Below are 12,198 nucleotides of genomic sequence, written 5' to 3'. Positions count from 1 at the left end.
GGGACCAAGACCCTTGCTAAATAAAAACCAAGAAATGTTTACAAAAGGTGGCGTCTGCATCTCCACTCCATGGTGACGCAGGTCCGGGGGCGGGGGGGGGGGCGGTTGATCTCAGGGTTGGATGGCTATGGAGGGCGGGGTTCCAGAGCTGAGCACCGGGGACCTAGGAGACAGGGGACCTGCTCCACTTCTGCATTTGGCAGAAGGCCCTGGGCCTCCCCCCTTGCCGTGGCAAAGCTCACTGGCCAGCATACACACCTTCTTGGTCCCCCACCCACCTCCCCACCATACAGGGTGCGTGGTCTCCAGCCAATACTTAGGAGGGGTATGGAATGTCAAGCAAGGTGAGGTCTGACACCGCCCCCCCAGCCCCCCACTGAGGAGGCTGGACCTTGTTCCGTGGGAGACAGAGTTTCCTGAAATCGTCCTCTGCTTTGGACAGTCTGAGAGGTTCCAGCTCTTTTTGGGGACCAAAAGGGCCCATGGCTGAGGGGCTCTGGAGCAGAGCCTGGTGACTGAGTGGCTGGCTGTCTGGAGCTATTCGACTTGACCAAGGTGTCAAGCGGCTGTGGCGGTGGCAGCAGCCCCCGGCCAACAATAACGGTGGGACTGCAGGACTGGGAGAGCCGGCTGGGCAGGTCCCCTCCCAGAGCGCCTGTGCCAGGAGCCGGCCCCCTCTGGCTCACAAGGTCCTGTCCTGTAGGCCCGACCTATTCTAGTTCAGCAGGATCCCTGGAGAAGCAGAGGCTTCCAGACCCCCCAACCACCCTCCAGGTGGGTGCAGGGGCTGGGCTGGGGCTAGGGAGGGGGACCTTTGGCAAGAGAATGGGTTTTCTCCCCCAGCAGGAATGTCCCATGCCAGCCCCACCCAACTCCTTCTCCCAGCGCTCCTACAAGGGGAACCCAAATCAGGGCTGTGTCCCAGAAGGAAATCTTGGGGGGGGGGGCAGGCTGTGGAGGGGGACCTCCTTCTGCGCCCACACCAACATTGTGCCACTAATTTAGATACCATTTTGTAATATATTACACGCTAATTGTTCGACCACGGGAAAGCAAAATTGGGAAAGCAGAGGCAAGAAAGTAAAGGCCCCCCCAAACTCCGGAGAGCCAGTTGAAGATATTTTGGTCTGTCTCCGGCCTGGCTAGGTCTTGCACACACTTTCTGGCGCTTTCAATCCGGATCCTCAGGACAGTCTTAACGCTCCTCGCCTTAGCCCTGCTCCGGAAGGGTCCCCAGGCCATCGGGGGCATCTCCGCCCGGCCGTGAACTCCGTCCGGCGGGCACTGACGCCGCGGGCGCCGGAGTTCGGGGGCAGGGCGAGGTGTGGGGCGAGAGCCGGGCCGCCGGGGCAGCGCCGAGAGGCGGAGACACAGCGACGGTGGCGGCGGCGGCTCCGCCCGGGCCCGGCCCCCGCCGGGGTCTCAGTTCCTGGCAGGGCTGCGGGAACGCTCCGGGCCCGCGCCCCCTGCGCGCCGCAGCCTTTCCCGCAGCTGAGTGGCGGGCCGCGCGGCAGGTGGCTCGCAGGTAGGCGCCTCTGGGGGTCCCGCCGCCGCGCCTCCTCCCCGGTGGCCGCGGGGCGCGCCGACCCTCGCGTCTGGCCGGCGGGGACGCCGGGGTCCCGGGGAGCGGAGCGGCGGGGGGCGCCGCGGCTCACCCGCCCGCCCGGCCCTTCTTCCCGGCTCCCCTGGCCCCGCGCCGCACAGCTTCCGGCTGGGGTGGATCTCCAGTCCCGGGAGCCCACGAACCGCGGGGGGTGGGGGCGCCCGCCGGGGCGAGGGGACGGCGCGATGGGGGAGGCGGCTCTGGCCCCCCAGTCGCGTCCTCCCGCCTTTCCTCAGACCTTCCCGCTTTGGATACCCGCCCCGATACCCCGCCGCCCCGGGAATATATGGGCGGGAGAGAAAATCAAGGTCCTGGACTGAGAGGGAGGACCCCAGAATCCCCCAGGCTGGGGAAGTGTCGCCACACTGGGGGTTCTTTGGGAAATCCGGGACCGGGGCGTGTGGGAACGACGGGCGGCTCAGATTAGGGGGCGGGGCGCCCCGCGGGGAGGAAGGACCGGCGAAGGTTCCGCGAACTGGAGGGGGCGAGCCTGGCACACCACAGGTACCCAGTGCTTGGGGGAAGGACCATCAAGCCTAGAATCTGGCGTGTTCCTGACCAGGGCCGCAGAAGGTATAGGGGTCCCAGGCTGAGATCCTGCATCTGCACCCTTTGTGGCCCGGGGCTCCGGGGCAGGGCCTGCGGCAGCAGGGGAGGAGCTTACGTCGTCCGCCAGCGGGCTGGAGGCCAGGACCTCTGAGGCCCGACTCAGGGGCTAATGACTTAGCCGGGATTAGCTGAACGCTCGCTCCCGCTGGCCCAGCCCCGCCAGCCAGGTCTCCAGGTGCCCAACTTAAGGACCCGTTCAGCTCCTCCTCCCTCGCTGGCCAGTCTCTCACCCAAGCTCTCTGCTAGGAGCCCCCAGCTCTTTATTTCCCATCACAAGGTCTTCTACAGCTGCTTCCCCATCCCCCCCGCCCCCGCCCGACACCGAGGTTGCCCTCCCCCCCCCGCGCTCCTCTCCTCCTGCGCTGCCCACCCCCCACCAGCTGCAGCCTCTCGGTCTGGAGCCTGTGTCACTCCTACCCATGACCCCCAAGTGATCGTCCTGCCCCCAGCTCCATCCTCTCTGGACCTCTGCCATGCCTTCTCCCATCTTCCCAGCTGGTGCAAGGAGGCCCCTCTGCTGACTGGCCGGTCCCTGTCACCGGAGCTTAGTCCTCACCTGTGGCCACTCCGCCTTCCCTTCTCTTCCCCCCTCATCTCTCTTGAGCTTTGCTTGGGCCCTAACTCTTCCCTGACTTCGCAGCACGTGATGGCAGAGACCCCCAGCCCCATGGCCAGGCCTGGGGAGCCTGGTGCTGGGGAGGCCCAGGAGGAGGAGGAAGTGGAAGAGCGGGACGCTGTGAGGTCAAGGGCAGAGATGCTAGAGCAGGCCCGGGAGCTGTTTCTGCTTTGTGACAAGGACGCCAAGGGCTTCATCACTCGGCATGACCTGCAGGTGAATCCCCAGTCCTGAGAGGCTGCCCCAGCCAGGGGCTGACCTTGGCTGCTCAGCCCTGGCATCCTTGCCCGGCTAGGGTCTGCAGAGCGACCTGCCCCTCACGCCTGAACAGCTAGAGACCGTTTTCGAAAGCCTGGATCAGGCCCACACAGGCTTCCTCACCGCTCGGGAGTTCTGCCTCGGCCTGGGTGAGCTGAGCCCCTGAGGACCCTCCCTCCCCCCCCACCCCCTTGTGCACTGAGAGCCCAAGGGCCCATGTGGGGCCCACACCAGACACAGATGGCAGATGTGCCTCTCTGTGGCCTCCCTGCGGAGCACAGGCTGCTATCAATACACACATGCCCCAGAGGAACGCCCCTCATTAGTGCAGCTGACCCTCCTGCTCCTTGACCCCTCACTTCTGTGCCAAACCCAGGTGGGGCTGGGAGCCGGGCTTGCTCCATGCTGGCCCGGGTGTTACCTCCCATTTCTAAACTAAGCTTCAGGCCAGAATAAGGAAGAAAAACAGGAAACTGGGCTCAGAATATGGACAGGATGTGAGTGTATGTGTGTGTGGGGGGAGAGTGGTGGCCTAGCCAGGGTGCTAACACACAGCCTTGGTAACCTCACCTTCCCTTGTCCACAGGGAAGTTTGTGGGGGTGGAGTCAGCCCGGGGCTCACTGCCCTTCCAGGCTCTAGAGGAGACCTTTGAGTCGGGCTGGTCAGATGTGCAAGGCACTGAGGGCTCCCTGGAAGAAGAGGAGGAGAGATTCTGCCAAGCGCTGGAGCAGCTAGGGGTGGCCCCGGTTCTGGGCGAGTGAGTTGGTGCTGACCTGGTTCCCTCCTCTACTGTACCCGCCGTGCATGCTATCTGTCCATGACCCCCACGTGTCTGTTCCAGTTCAGTGGCTCTCTCTTAGCTGGGAGACACTTGGGAGGGGCTGAGCGTGATTTCCCGCACAATTTGCATTTCAGAAAGGCAGCCGACAAGGCTGCGGGAAGAAGGGCAGGCGCCTGGCCCAGCCCTGTGTATATACAAGACACCCCACTGCCCCACAAGCCCTGTACACACTGACCCCAGGCAGGGACAAAAGCACCCCGGAGAGGGACACCCTGCATGCAGCAAACGTGGCTGGTCTATCCAGGGCTGCAAGTCTCCAGAGGGCTCAGCCTTCAGGATGGGGTCGGGGAGCCCCCGCTCCAGTTTTAGCCCCCGCCCTCCCCCTGCAGGCAGCGAGCGGTGCAGGCGCTCTGGACCCGGTTGCAGCGCGAGCGACCCGAGCTGCTGGGCTCCTTCGAGGACGTTCTGATGCGCGCGTCCGCCTGCCTGGAGGAGGCGGCCCGAGAGCGGGACAGCCTGGAGCAGGCGCTGCGGCGGTGAGGGCTGGGGCCAGGGCGAGGCTTGGGGCCAGGTGGCTGGACTTCGGGAGGCGGTAAAGGCGGGGCTGGGGTCTGTAGTGCCGGCAGGCTCGGGCAGCTGTCTCACTCCCGGTCCCCCGAAGGCGGGAGAGCGAGCACGAGAGGGAGGTGCGGGGTCTGTACGAGGAGATGGAGCAGCAGCTACGCGAGCAGCGTCGGCGCCTGCGGAATCAGGTGGGCGCGAAGCCCCCGCCCCCGCCCTAGCCCAATCCCAGGCGCGCGTGTCCCCCTAACTCCGCCCTCCCTGAATTCGTTCCACCCGGCCACACCCCCGGCCCCTCCACCGCCCTCTGAGGCTCAGCGGCTCCCCGCGAATCCCAGGAGCTCCCCCGGGAGGAGCGCAGAGGCCTCCTGGAGCTGGAGCTGCAGAACCGCGAGCAGGAGCTGGAGCGTGCGGGCCTGCGACAGCGGGAGGTGAGTGGCCGCCTGCCTGCTCCTGCCAGGGAGGAGTGCGACCCACCCAGCCCAGGCCCCGCCGTCCCCCATGCACTCCCCGGTGTATTTGAGGTCCCCCGTGTCTCAGTTCCCCCGGCCCCGGAATTGCTGGGAGTCGGGGTAAACGCAGCACCCCGAAGAAGAGGTGGAGGGGTCCTCGCCGACTCGGATGCCACCTTACTCGCCAGCTGGAGCAGCAGCTGCAGGCCCGGGCGAGCGAGCAGCTGGAGGCGCAGGCGCAGAACGCCCAGCTGTGGCTGGCCAACGCGGCGCTGAGAACTCAGCTGGAGGGCGCGCAGGAGCAGCTCCGCAGACTGGAGGGCGAGGCGCAGGGCCGCCGGGAGCAAGCCCTACGGTGCCTGGGGGTGGGCGGCGGGGAGGCCCACACCCCGCAGCGGCCCCGGGAGCGGGTGGGGCCGGACCGCCTTGGGGGCCCGGGTCTGGGGCACTTCCATCCCCCCCCCATGTCCCATCCCTGCCCTCAGGGTCTGCATGGGCTAGGGTCGTGGGACGCCCCAGGAGCCTCCCTGCACCCCGGTCACCACCTCCCTCCCTCAGAGAGGTGGTCGCAGTCTCGAGGAACATGCAAACGGAGAAGCTCAGTCTCCGGCGACAACTGGAGCTCCTCAGGTGCGGGAGGGAAGCGGGGTGGCACAGGGGCCGCTGTTCCTGACCACTGCCTCATTCCCCTTGGCCCGGGGGGGGGGGGGGTTCTGTCCTCCATCCCTCACGCGGCAGCTTGGGCCGGACACCCATCCTCTGGTCTGAGGGAGAGCAGAGCCCACATGCCCTGCCCCGGAATGCTGCCTCTTGAGAGCTTAGAGCCCGAGGACTCCCCTTCCCTAGGGAGCTGAACACCCGGCTTCGGGACCAGAGGGACGCCTGTGAGGCCAAGCGGCTGAGCAGTGGTCGAAGGAAAGCTCTGGCCGTGGCCCGCTTGCCAGGGTCCACCTGCTGCTGCTGCTGCTGCTGCTGCTGCTGGGCTCGCCTTCCGAGACGTGGCTCTGGCCCCCTTCCCAGTGCCCGCTGACCATCCCCAAGAGACTTGGAGAAGCCGCCCCTTGAAGGTGGTGCTTTGTGGCTAGGTGCTGCCCATCCAGCAGACTGCCTCCACGCAGACATGAAGGAACTAATGTAGGAGTGCTGAGTCTCAGGTGCCTTCCTGCTGGTCCTCATCCTGTCCCCATCCCATCAAACCCATCTCTGACCAGCAGAAGAACTCCCTCCTCCTAATAAAGTCCATTGACTGCACTGTGACTTCCTGGGCTGTGTGTGTGAGAGCCACAGGACGCGTGTGGCTCACACATGGGGCGTCCATCAACACCAAAGGCAAGTGGGTGAATTGTGTGCGGCGCAGGTGCATGGCCCCATGGTGCTGCGCTGCACGTGTCCCTGAGTGTCTCTGGTCTTCACAACCTCCCTGTCCACTAAAGCTGAAGCCCCATGGAGACCTCTGGGAGCAAGGGGACTGAGACCCATTGTCTCACTAGGGAGCCTGCTCCCAGCCTTAGTTGACCACCCCTCCCTACACGAGTCCTCACACAGCCCTGGGTGGACCAGCTGGGCCCACGGGGGTTGAGCCGGTCTTGAGTGGGAACTCCAAAGCAGCCAGAAATTGTTCCTGCGGCCTGGGACACAGCTGCTCCATGCCAGCAGCCACTTCTCACTGGGAAGCTGGGAGCTGCTGGCCAGAACCACAACTCTGGGCAAGGAGCTGAGACAAGTGCTGCACACTGTGCATGGAGAGCTACTCGAAATGACTGCAGATTCTGACCGACCCACCTGGATCTGGGAATGAGCCTGTCGGGTTGGGAGTCCCCTCCCCCTCCTTACTCCCACTGTCGGTTTCCCAGTCCCGCAGGTCAGCAGGCTCTTCCGTTTCCCTCACCCCTTTCCACGCCTCCCAGGACTGACGCCTTCCAGGCTGGACTGGCTCTGGCAGGGACTCCAGGCCTCCGCTCCAGGCCGTCCTCCATATGGACCCAGAGAGACCCCACTCCTGCACCTGATCACACCTCCAGACCCTCCCCCAAGGTCAGCGTCTGTTCTGCCGACCCTCTGGCCTCCGGGTGTTTCCTGAGGTTCGAGGAGAGAACCGGAACCCGGGCTGGGCCTAGAGGAGAGCCGGAGTCTTGGACACAGTCCAGAGCCTCCGCTGGGCTGACCGCCGCCGCCTCCATCGCCGCCTCCACCGCCCCCAGCCCAGCTCCTCTGTCCGCCCGCCGCCGCAGTCCCAGGCGGCCCCGAGCGCCCGCTCCGTCTGAAGTCGCCGCAACCACGCCGCCCTCCCGCGCCGCGCACTGTTGGGACCTGCCCAGCGCCAGTCGTGTGGGCGGGGCCCGCGGCTCGTGGGCGGGGCCCGCGGCTCGTGGGCGGGGCGCGTCGCACTCGCAAGCCCCCAGAGGGCAGTGCAGTCTCAGCGCTCCCTGCCGCCACCCCCTGAGTCCCCCCATCCCCGCCGCGGCCGCCGCCCGGCCGGACTCGGACGCGTGGCCGGTGAGTCTGCCGCCTGGCCAGGCAGGGAGGGGCCGGATGTCCCGGGACCCTGTGTGGCCCGGACCGCGAGGCCCGGCTGCAGGCGCCCGGAGGGAGGGCCGGGAGCGCCGGGAGGCCCGGTCCGCCGACCGGGCAGCAGCTCCCCCTTGCCGGAGGGAGCGGGACGCGGCGTAGCCCGTGGGCGGAGGGGCACCCGGGGCGGGGCGAGGCGCCTCCTGGGTCTTCGCACAGGCCTGGAGGCCGCTTCGGCCCCAGCTGAGCGCCTTGGTCATTGTCTCTGGACGCCCGTGCCCGTCCCTCCGCCCGGGTGCAGGTGGGCGCGCGGTCGGCTCGCCCGGAGGGGGTTGGCGGCTTCACCGCGGTGACGCGCCGCCGCCTCCCCGGGCCTGGCTGGCGCGGAGTGCGGGGCCTCTGGCCTTGCGGCACGGGTCTCCCACGGCCTGGGGGCCGGGGTGGGGCAGCCGTGTCCCAGGCCGCAGGAACTATTTCTGGCCGGCGCTTTCCCAGGAGGCTCACATCCGCCAGGCACTCCCGGAAAGAGGGGCCCCTCCTCCGCCGGTCGTCCGCGCGCTGGCCGCGGGGGCTGGGACCTCTCCACCCGCCCAGGGCCAGCCTGCGGGCGCCTGGGGCCTCCAGACCCCCAGCTCCGCGTACGGGTCTGCGTGGCCTGCGGCTACTGCTGCTTGGTGGGGTGAGGGGCAGTGGCGGGTCTGGCAGGAGGGCCCAGGGAGTGGTCCCTCCCCTCCTAGGAGCACACTCTCCAGAAATGTTTTCTGCCCTGCCCACCGAAGCACAGACCAAAATACCGGGCCTGGCCTCTCCCCTCCCTGCCGCTGGGAGCGGACGCTGCCTACTCTGGAAGCCCAGCTGGGCCGGATTCGAGGCCGGGGCGCCGCAAGGAGGGGGTGACAGGATCTTGCCTATCCAGCGTGGGCCAGACCTGGGACCTGTCCCTGCCCTTCTAGCAGAGCCTCCTAGGGAATTTCTGGTCACCTGTCTTACAGAGGAGCCCATCCCTACCAGCAGCCAGGTGAGTGCTGGGTGGGGTGGGTGAAAGTCCAGCACTGGGAGGTGCTGTGTTTGTCTGGAAACGTGGCCTGGGGCGTCCCACTGCCATCTGTGCCCCGGGGCCCTCTCCACCCTCCACAGTGCAGACAGCCCACACCAGAGCAAGCAAGGTGTCCCTGGGTGCCCATGGGCAAGGAGCACAGTCTGTATGGTCCTCTCTTGCTGGGGTTGGGGGGGCTGCCCCCTTTCCAGTAAGGAGGACCAGCAGAGGAAGTACCCCCAGGACTGGGGAGTCTGTTTCTGCCGGATCCATTCATTCCTCCCACCCTGGTGAGGAGGAAGGCAGGCCTTCCCTTGACAAACAGCTAAGGGGCTTCCCTGAGGCCACTTTGCTATGAAGGGGCAGATCCGTCTGTGTCCCAGCGGCCTCCCCCGCCAGCCGCCAGTAGGCGCCTGCCAGCCTGCCAGCCCGTGACGTGGAGCCCCGGGAATGTTGTGGTGGGGGCGGGTGGGGCCTGAATGAGCTCACCCGAGATGCCTGCTGGGGCTTCCTACTCGGGCTAACAGCAGGGTGAGTCAGCCGGTAGTAGTCGGGGTCCTCCTCATCTCCCTCATGCCCTGGGCTCTGGTCTCGGAAGCCAGGCCCTTCAGCCTTCCAGGGCCGGGGCTTCAGCTTGGCTGTGGGCAGTAGGCATCCGCTGTGGCTGGGGGGTGGGGGAGTGTTGAGGGGTACTGAGCGTGGGAGATGGGGCTCCTGAACCGCTCTCCCCGCAAGCATCCTGGTTCTTGAACACCTTCGCAGGACGTTCATGCAGCCAATGTTTGCCTGGCCTTCAGCCGGGTCAGGCCTGGGCATCTGTGTCCTCTCCTACTGCCCCCACTGGTGTCTGGCCGATGCTGCAGTCCCGTCTTGGTGTCATGGGCTCACTGACATCCCCTTGTCTCTCAACCCCAGGATGGGGGAGTTCAGTGAGAAGGCGACATGCGGAACTGTTTGCCTCAAGTACCTGCTCTTCACCTTCAACTGCTGCTTCTGGGTGAGGAGCGGGCGCCCCTGCCCTGCCGCCAGCTGTCCTCCCCTCCTGCCCATCCCTGGTCCCTGAGGGAGCCTTGGCCGGGGGGCTCAGCCTCATCTCTCAGACCTGGGGCCTGAGGTGGTGACTGGCATGCGCTGCCCACAGCTGGCCGGCCTGGCCGTCATGGCAGTGGGTATCTGGACGCTGGCTCTCAAGAGTGACTACATCAGCTTGCTGGCCTCGGGCACCTACCTGGCCACAGCCTACATCCTGGTGGTGGCTGGCGTCGTTGTCATGGTGACCGGTGTTCTGGGCTGCTGTGCCACCTTCAAGGAACGGCGAAACCTGCTGCGCCTGGTCAGCAGGGTGGTGGGTGGGGGTACCTGAGTGGGGCCCCCCCACCAGGCTGCTGGGGGGGGCCGGTCCTGGGGCCCTGATGAGAAAGAAGGGAATGATGGGGGTCAAGGGTGACACTATGGCCCCTGCTGTGGTTGGTGGTGGGGGTCGGGTGGGGTGGTGGTGCTCCCACCCCACTTGTCCAGCCCCGAGTCCCCACTCCCCAGCGGGGCCCACTGAGGGAAGACACCAGCACACCTGCTGCCCGGAGCCCTCTGTGGCCACTTGGGTTCTGAGGTTGGGGATCCTGCTCCGTTGTGCCTGGACACTAGGAATCTGCATGGGACGGGGATGTCTGTACCCAGCCCACCTGACTGGGTCCCCGTGCCACCCCCCAGTACTTCATCCTGCTCCTTATCATCTTTCTGCTGGAGATCATTGCTGGCATCCTGGCCTACATCTATTACCAGCAGGTGAGGGGCCTGGAGGGACAGGAACCCGGAGGGACACACACACACAGGGACACACACACACAGATGTGCCGTGTAAGACAGGGACATACAGACACACACAGACACAACCCCGCCATGCTCTGGAGCTGAGCACTGGGCCATCAGGCCCTGGGGACGGGGACTGGATCACAATGGGGAGGATGGGACAGCACGGATGGACAACCTACCTGTCGCACCCAGACTGCCCTGCTGGGGTCTCGTGTGGGGAGGAAAGCGTCCACGGGATCCGGAGCTCCCTCCCTGTCCCCAACTCTGTCCATGGCCACCTGGTGACTCTCCCAGTCCAGTCCCCTCCATCCCGCAGCCAGCAGCCGGCCCTAACCCTGCTTGGAGGCTTTCCCAGACCTTTTCCCCATCTGCACCTGCCTCCACCTGTCCCAACTTGGGGGGTCGGGAACTGTGCAGCTGAACACCGAGCTCAAGGAGAACTTGAAGGACACCATGACCAAGCAGTACCGCCAGCCAGGCCATGAGGGTGTGACCAGTGCTGTGGACAGGCTGCAACAGGAGGTGGGTGGGGGCGCGGTGGGGAGTGTGCACAGCTCTGCTGGCCTCCCTGCACCTCCGGGGGTGCCTTGGGGGCTCAGCTGCACCGTGTTCCTGCTGTAGTTCCACTGCTGTGGCAGCAACAACTCCCAGGACTGGCGGGACAGCGAGTGGGTCCGCTCGGGCCAGGCGGGCGGCCGCGTGGTTCCCGACAGCTGCTGCAAGACCGTGGTGCCTGGCTGTGGGCAGCGGGACCATGCCTCCAACATCTACAAGGTGGAGGTAGGCCGGCAGGTGCCTGGACTCCCTGGTGGGGGCCGAGGAGCCAGGGGCCCAGGGCGTGGGGATGGGACCGGACTTGCCCGCCTTCAGTGCCGCTACCCCTACCCCACCAGGGCGGCTGCATCACCCAGCTGGAGACCTTCATCCAGGAGCACCTGAGGGTCATCGGGGCAGTGGGCGTTGGCATTGCCTGCGTGCAGGTTCGGGGGCGGGGGGGACAGGCCCCGGTGGGTGCAGTGGGTGCGTGGCGTCCCATGAGGCTCGCGCTGTGCTGCGCTCACGCGGGCTCTGTGGTAGGTCTTCGGCATGGCCTTCACGTGCTGCCTGTACAAGAGCCTGAAGCTGGAGCACTACTGAGCACACACGGTCCCGGCGGCCACAGCTCCACCCAACTACTGAGCTGACACTACTGAGGGCTGGGGAGCCGGGCTCCCAGGGTGCTGGTCCTTCCCCACTGCGCCCAGAAGCGTTCTCCAGCCTGTGCACCCACCCCATGCCAATGATCTCTGGGGACCCCTACCCTCAGAGGGACCTGCAAGTGCCTTTCTCCGCAGACCAAAGGCCTGAGACGCACCCCTGCCACAGCGGGGAAGGAGTACTTCTGCCTGCTCGGGAAGTCTCGGGGTGCTCCCTGCACTCAGCCCAAGGGGCTGGCCCACTCTAGGGTGCTCTCAGACTCCCGGATACACCCTTGTGCGGTGATCGGGGCAAACCCGAGGGGGGCACTGCTGGGTGGGGGCGGCGCCAGGGAACACAGGACTGCTCCTGGTGGGCAGTGCCAGGTGCCCACCACTGGACCACAGACCCCCGCCCACTCCCAGGAAAGCTCAGCCAGCCCGTCCTGTGGGTCCTGTGCCTCTGCCCTCCCCAGCCTGGCTTCTGCTGCCCCCAAGCCCCTGCTGGGACTTCCCCACCACTCTCTTCACTCAAAGGCCACACGTTCACTGTGTACTGCCCTGCCCCCTTCCCAGAAGCAAAGCTTTGTGGGTTTTATTCACTGCTGTATCATAAATGTCTAGCACCGCTCGTGCCACGTGACAGGCGCTCAATAAACGTTTGTGGAACGGACACGTGAGCTTACTGTTCGTGACAGACCGGGTCCTGGTCCTCATGGCCGTCCCCCCAGCCGGGTGGACAGAATCACCCACCCAGTACCAGGACAAGGGGCCAGGAGGGCATAT

General features: G+C 66.2%; 2 protein-coding genes across 10 annotated transcripts; both read left to right on the top strand.

Moving 5' to 3' along the window:
- Nucleotides 1-707: 707 nt before the first annotated feature.
- Nucleotides 708-6,132, top strand: CRACR2B (calcium release activated channel regulator 2B). 6 transcript variants are annotated; one of them, XM_047690540.1, is made up of 11 exons: nt 714-774; nt 2,166-2,387; nt 2,853-3,044; nt 3,124-3,235; nt 3,673-3,844; nt 4,258-4,404; nt 4,530-4,620; nt 4,768-4,860; nt 5,070-5,236; nt 5,440-5,511; nt 5,728-6,132. In XM_047690540.1, exons 3-11 carry the CDS (start codon nt 2,859-2,861, stop codon nt 5,909-5,911), a joined length of 1,224 nt encoding a protein of 407 aa, XP_047546496.1. In that variant the 5' UTR covers nt 714-774; nt 2,166-2,387; nt 2,853-2,858; the 3' UTR covers nt 5,912-6,132. The 6 variants fall into 6 exon arrangements, with proteins under 6 accessions (XP_047546500.1, XP_047546496.1, XP_047546498.1 ...); XM_047690541.1 differs by lacking the exon at nt 714-774 and adding an exon at nt 1,407-1,525; XM_047690544.1 differs by lacking the exon at nt 2,166-2,387 and having other exon boundaries at nt 708-774.
- Nucleotides 6,133-7,317: 1,185 nt separating this feature from the next.
- On the top strand, nt 7,318-12,085 carry CD151 (CD151 molecule (Raph blood group)). 4 transcript variants are annotated; one of them, XM_047690558.1, is made up of 9 exons: nt 7,318-7,377; nt 8,343-8,407; nt 9,335-9,422; nt 9,567-9,758; nt 10,136-10,210; nt 10,655-10,759; nt 10,859-11,017; nt 11,131-11,217; nt 11,315-12,085. In XM_047690558.1, the coding sequence occupies exons 3-9, from the start codon at nt 9,342-9,344 to the stop codon at nt 11,372-11,374; spliced, it is 759 nt and encodes a 252-aa protein (XP_047546514.1). In that variant the 5' UTR covers nt 7,318-7,377; nt 8,343-8,407; nt 9,335-9,341; the 3' UTR covers nt 11,375-12,085. The 4 variants fall into 4 exon arrangements, with proteins under 4 accessions (XP_047546514.1, XP_047546516.1, XP_047546518.1 ...); XM_047690560.1 differs by having other exon boundaries at nt 7,319-7,377; nt 8,346-8,407; XM_047690562.1 differs by having other exon boundaries at nt 7,327-7,377; nt 8,169-8,407; nt 9,341-9,422.
- Nucleotides 12,086-12,198: the final 113 nt, after the last annotated feature.

The sequence above is a fragment of the Lutra lutra genome, chromosome 10, assembly GCF_902655055.1.
Source record: "Lutra lutra chromosome 10, mLutLut1.2, whole genome shotgun sequence".
NCBI classification, from domain to species: Eukaryota; Metazoa; Chordata; class Mammalia; order Carnivora; family Mustelidae; genus Lutra; species Lutra lutra.
This window is presented reverse-complemented; position numbering and strand designations above follow the sequence as displayed.

What these genes read in the sequence shown, in the direction of transcription:
- CRACR2B (XM_047690544.1), top strand. Translation starts at nt 2,859, where the DNA reads ATGGCAGAGACCCCCAGCCCCATGGCCAGGCCTGGGGAGCCTGGTGCT. An exon ending in CGGGCCTGCGACAGCGGGAG is followed by an intron (nt 4,861 to 5,069) that starts GTGAGTGGCCGC and finishes CTTACTCGCCAG; the next exon opens with CTGGAGCAGCAGCTGCAGGC. An exon ending in CGCCGGGAGCAAGCCCTACG is followed by an intron (nt 5,237 to 5,439) that starts GTGCCTGGGGGT and finishes TCCCTCCCTCAG; the next exon opens with AGAGGTGGTCGCAGTCTCGA.
- CD151 (XM_047690558.1), top strand. Translation starts at nt 9,342, where the DNA reads ATGGGGGAGTTCAGTGAGAAGGCGACATGCGGAACTGTTTGCCTCAAG. An exon ending in CCTTCAACTGCTGCTTCTGG is followed by an intron (nt 9,423 to 9,566) that starts GTGAGGAGCGGG and finishes CGCTGCCCACAG; the next exon opens with CTGGCCGGCCTGGCCGTCAT. An exon ending in CCAACATCTACAAGGTGGAG is followed by an intron (nt 11,018 to 11,130) that starts GTAGGCCGGCAG and finishes CTACCCCACCAG; the next exon opens with GGCGGCTGCATCACCCAGCT.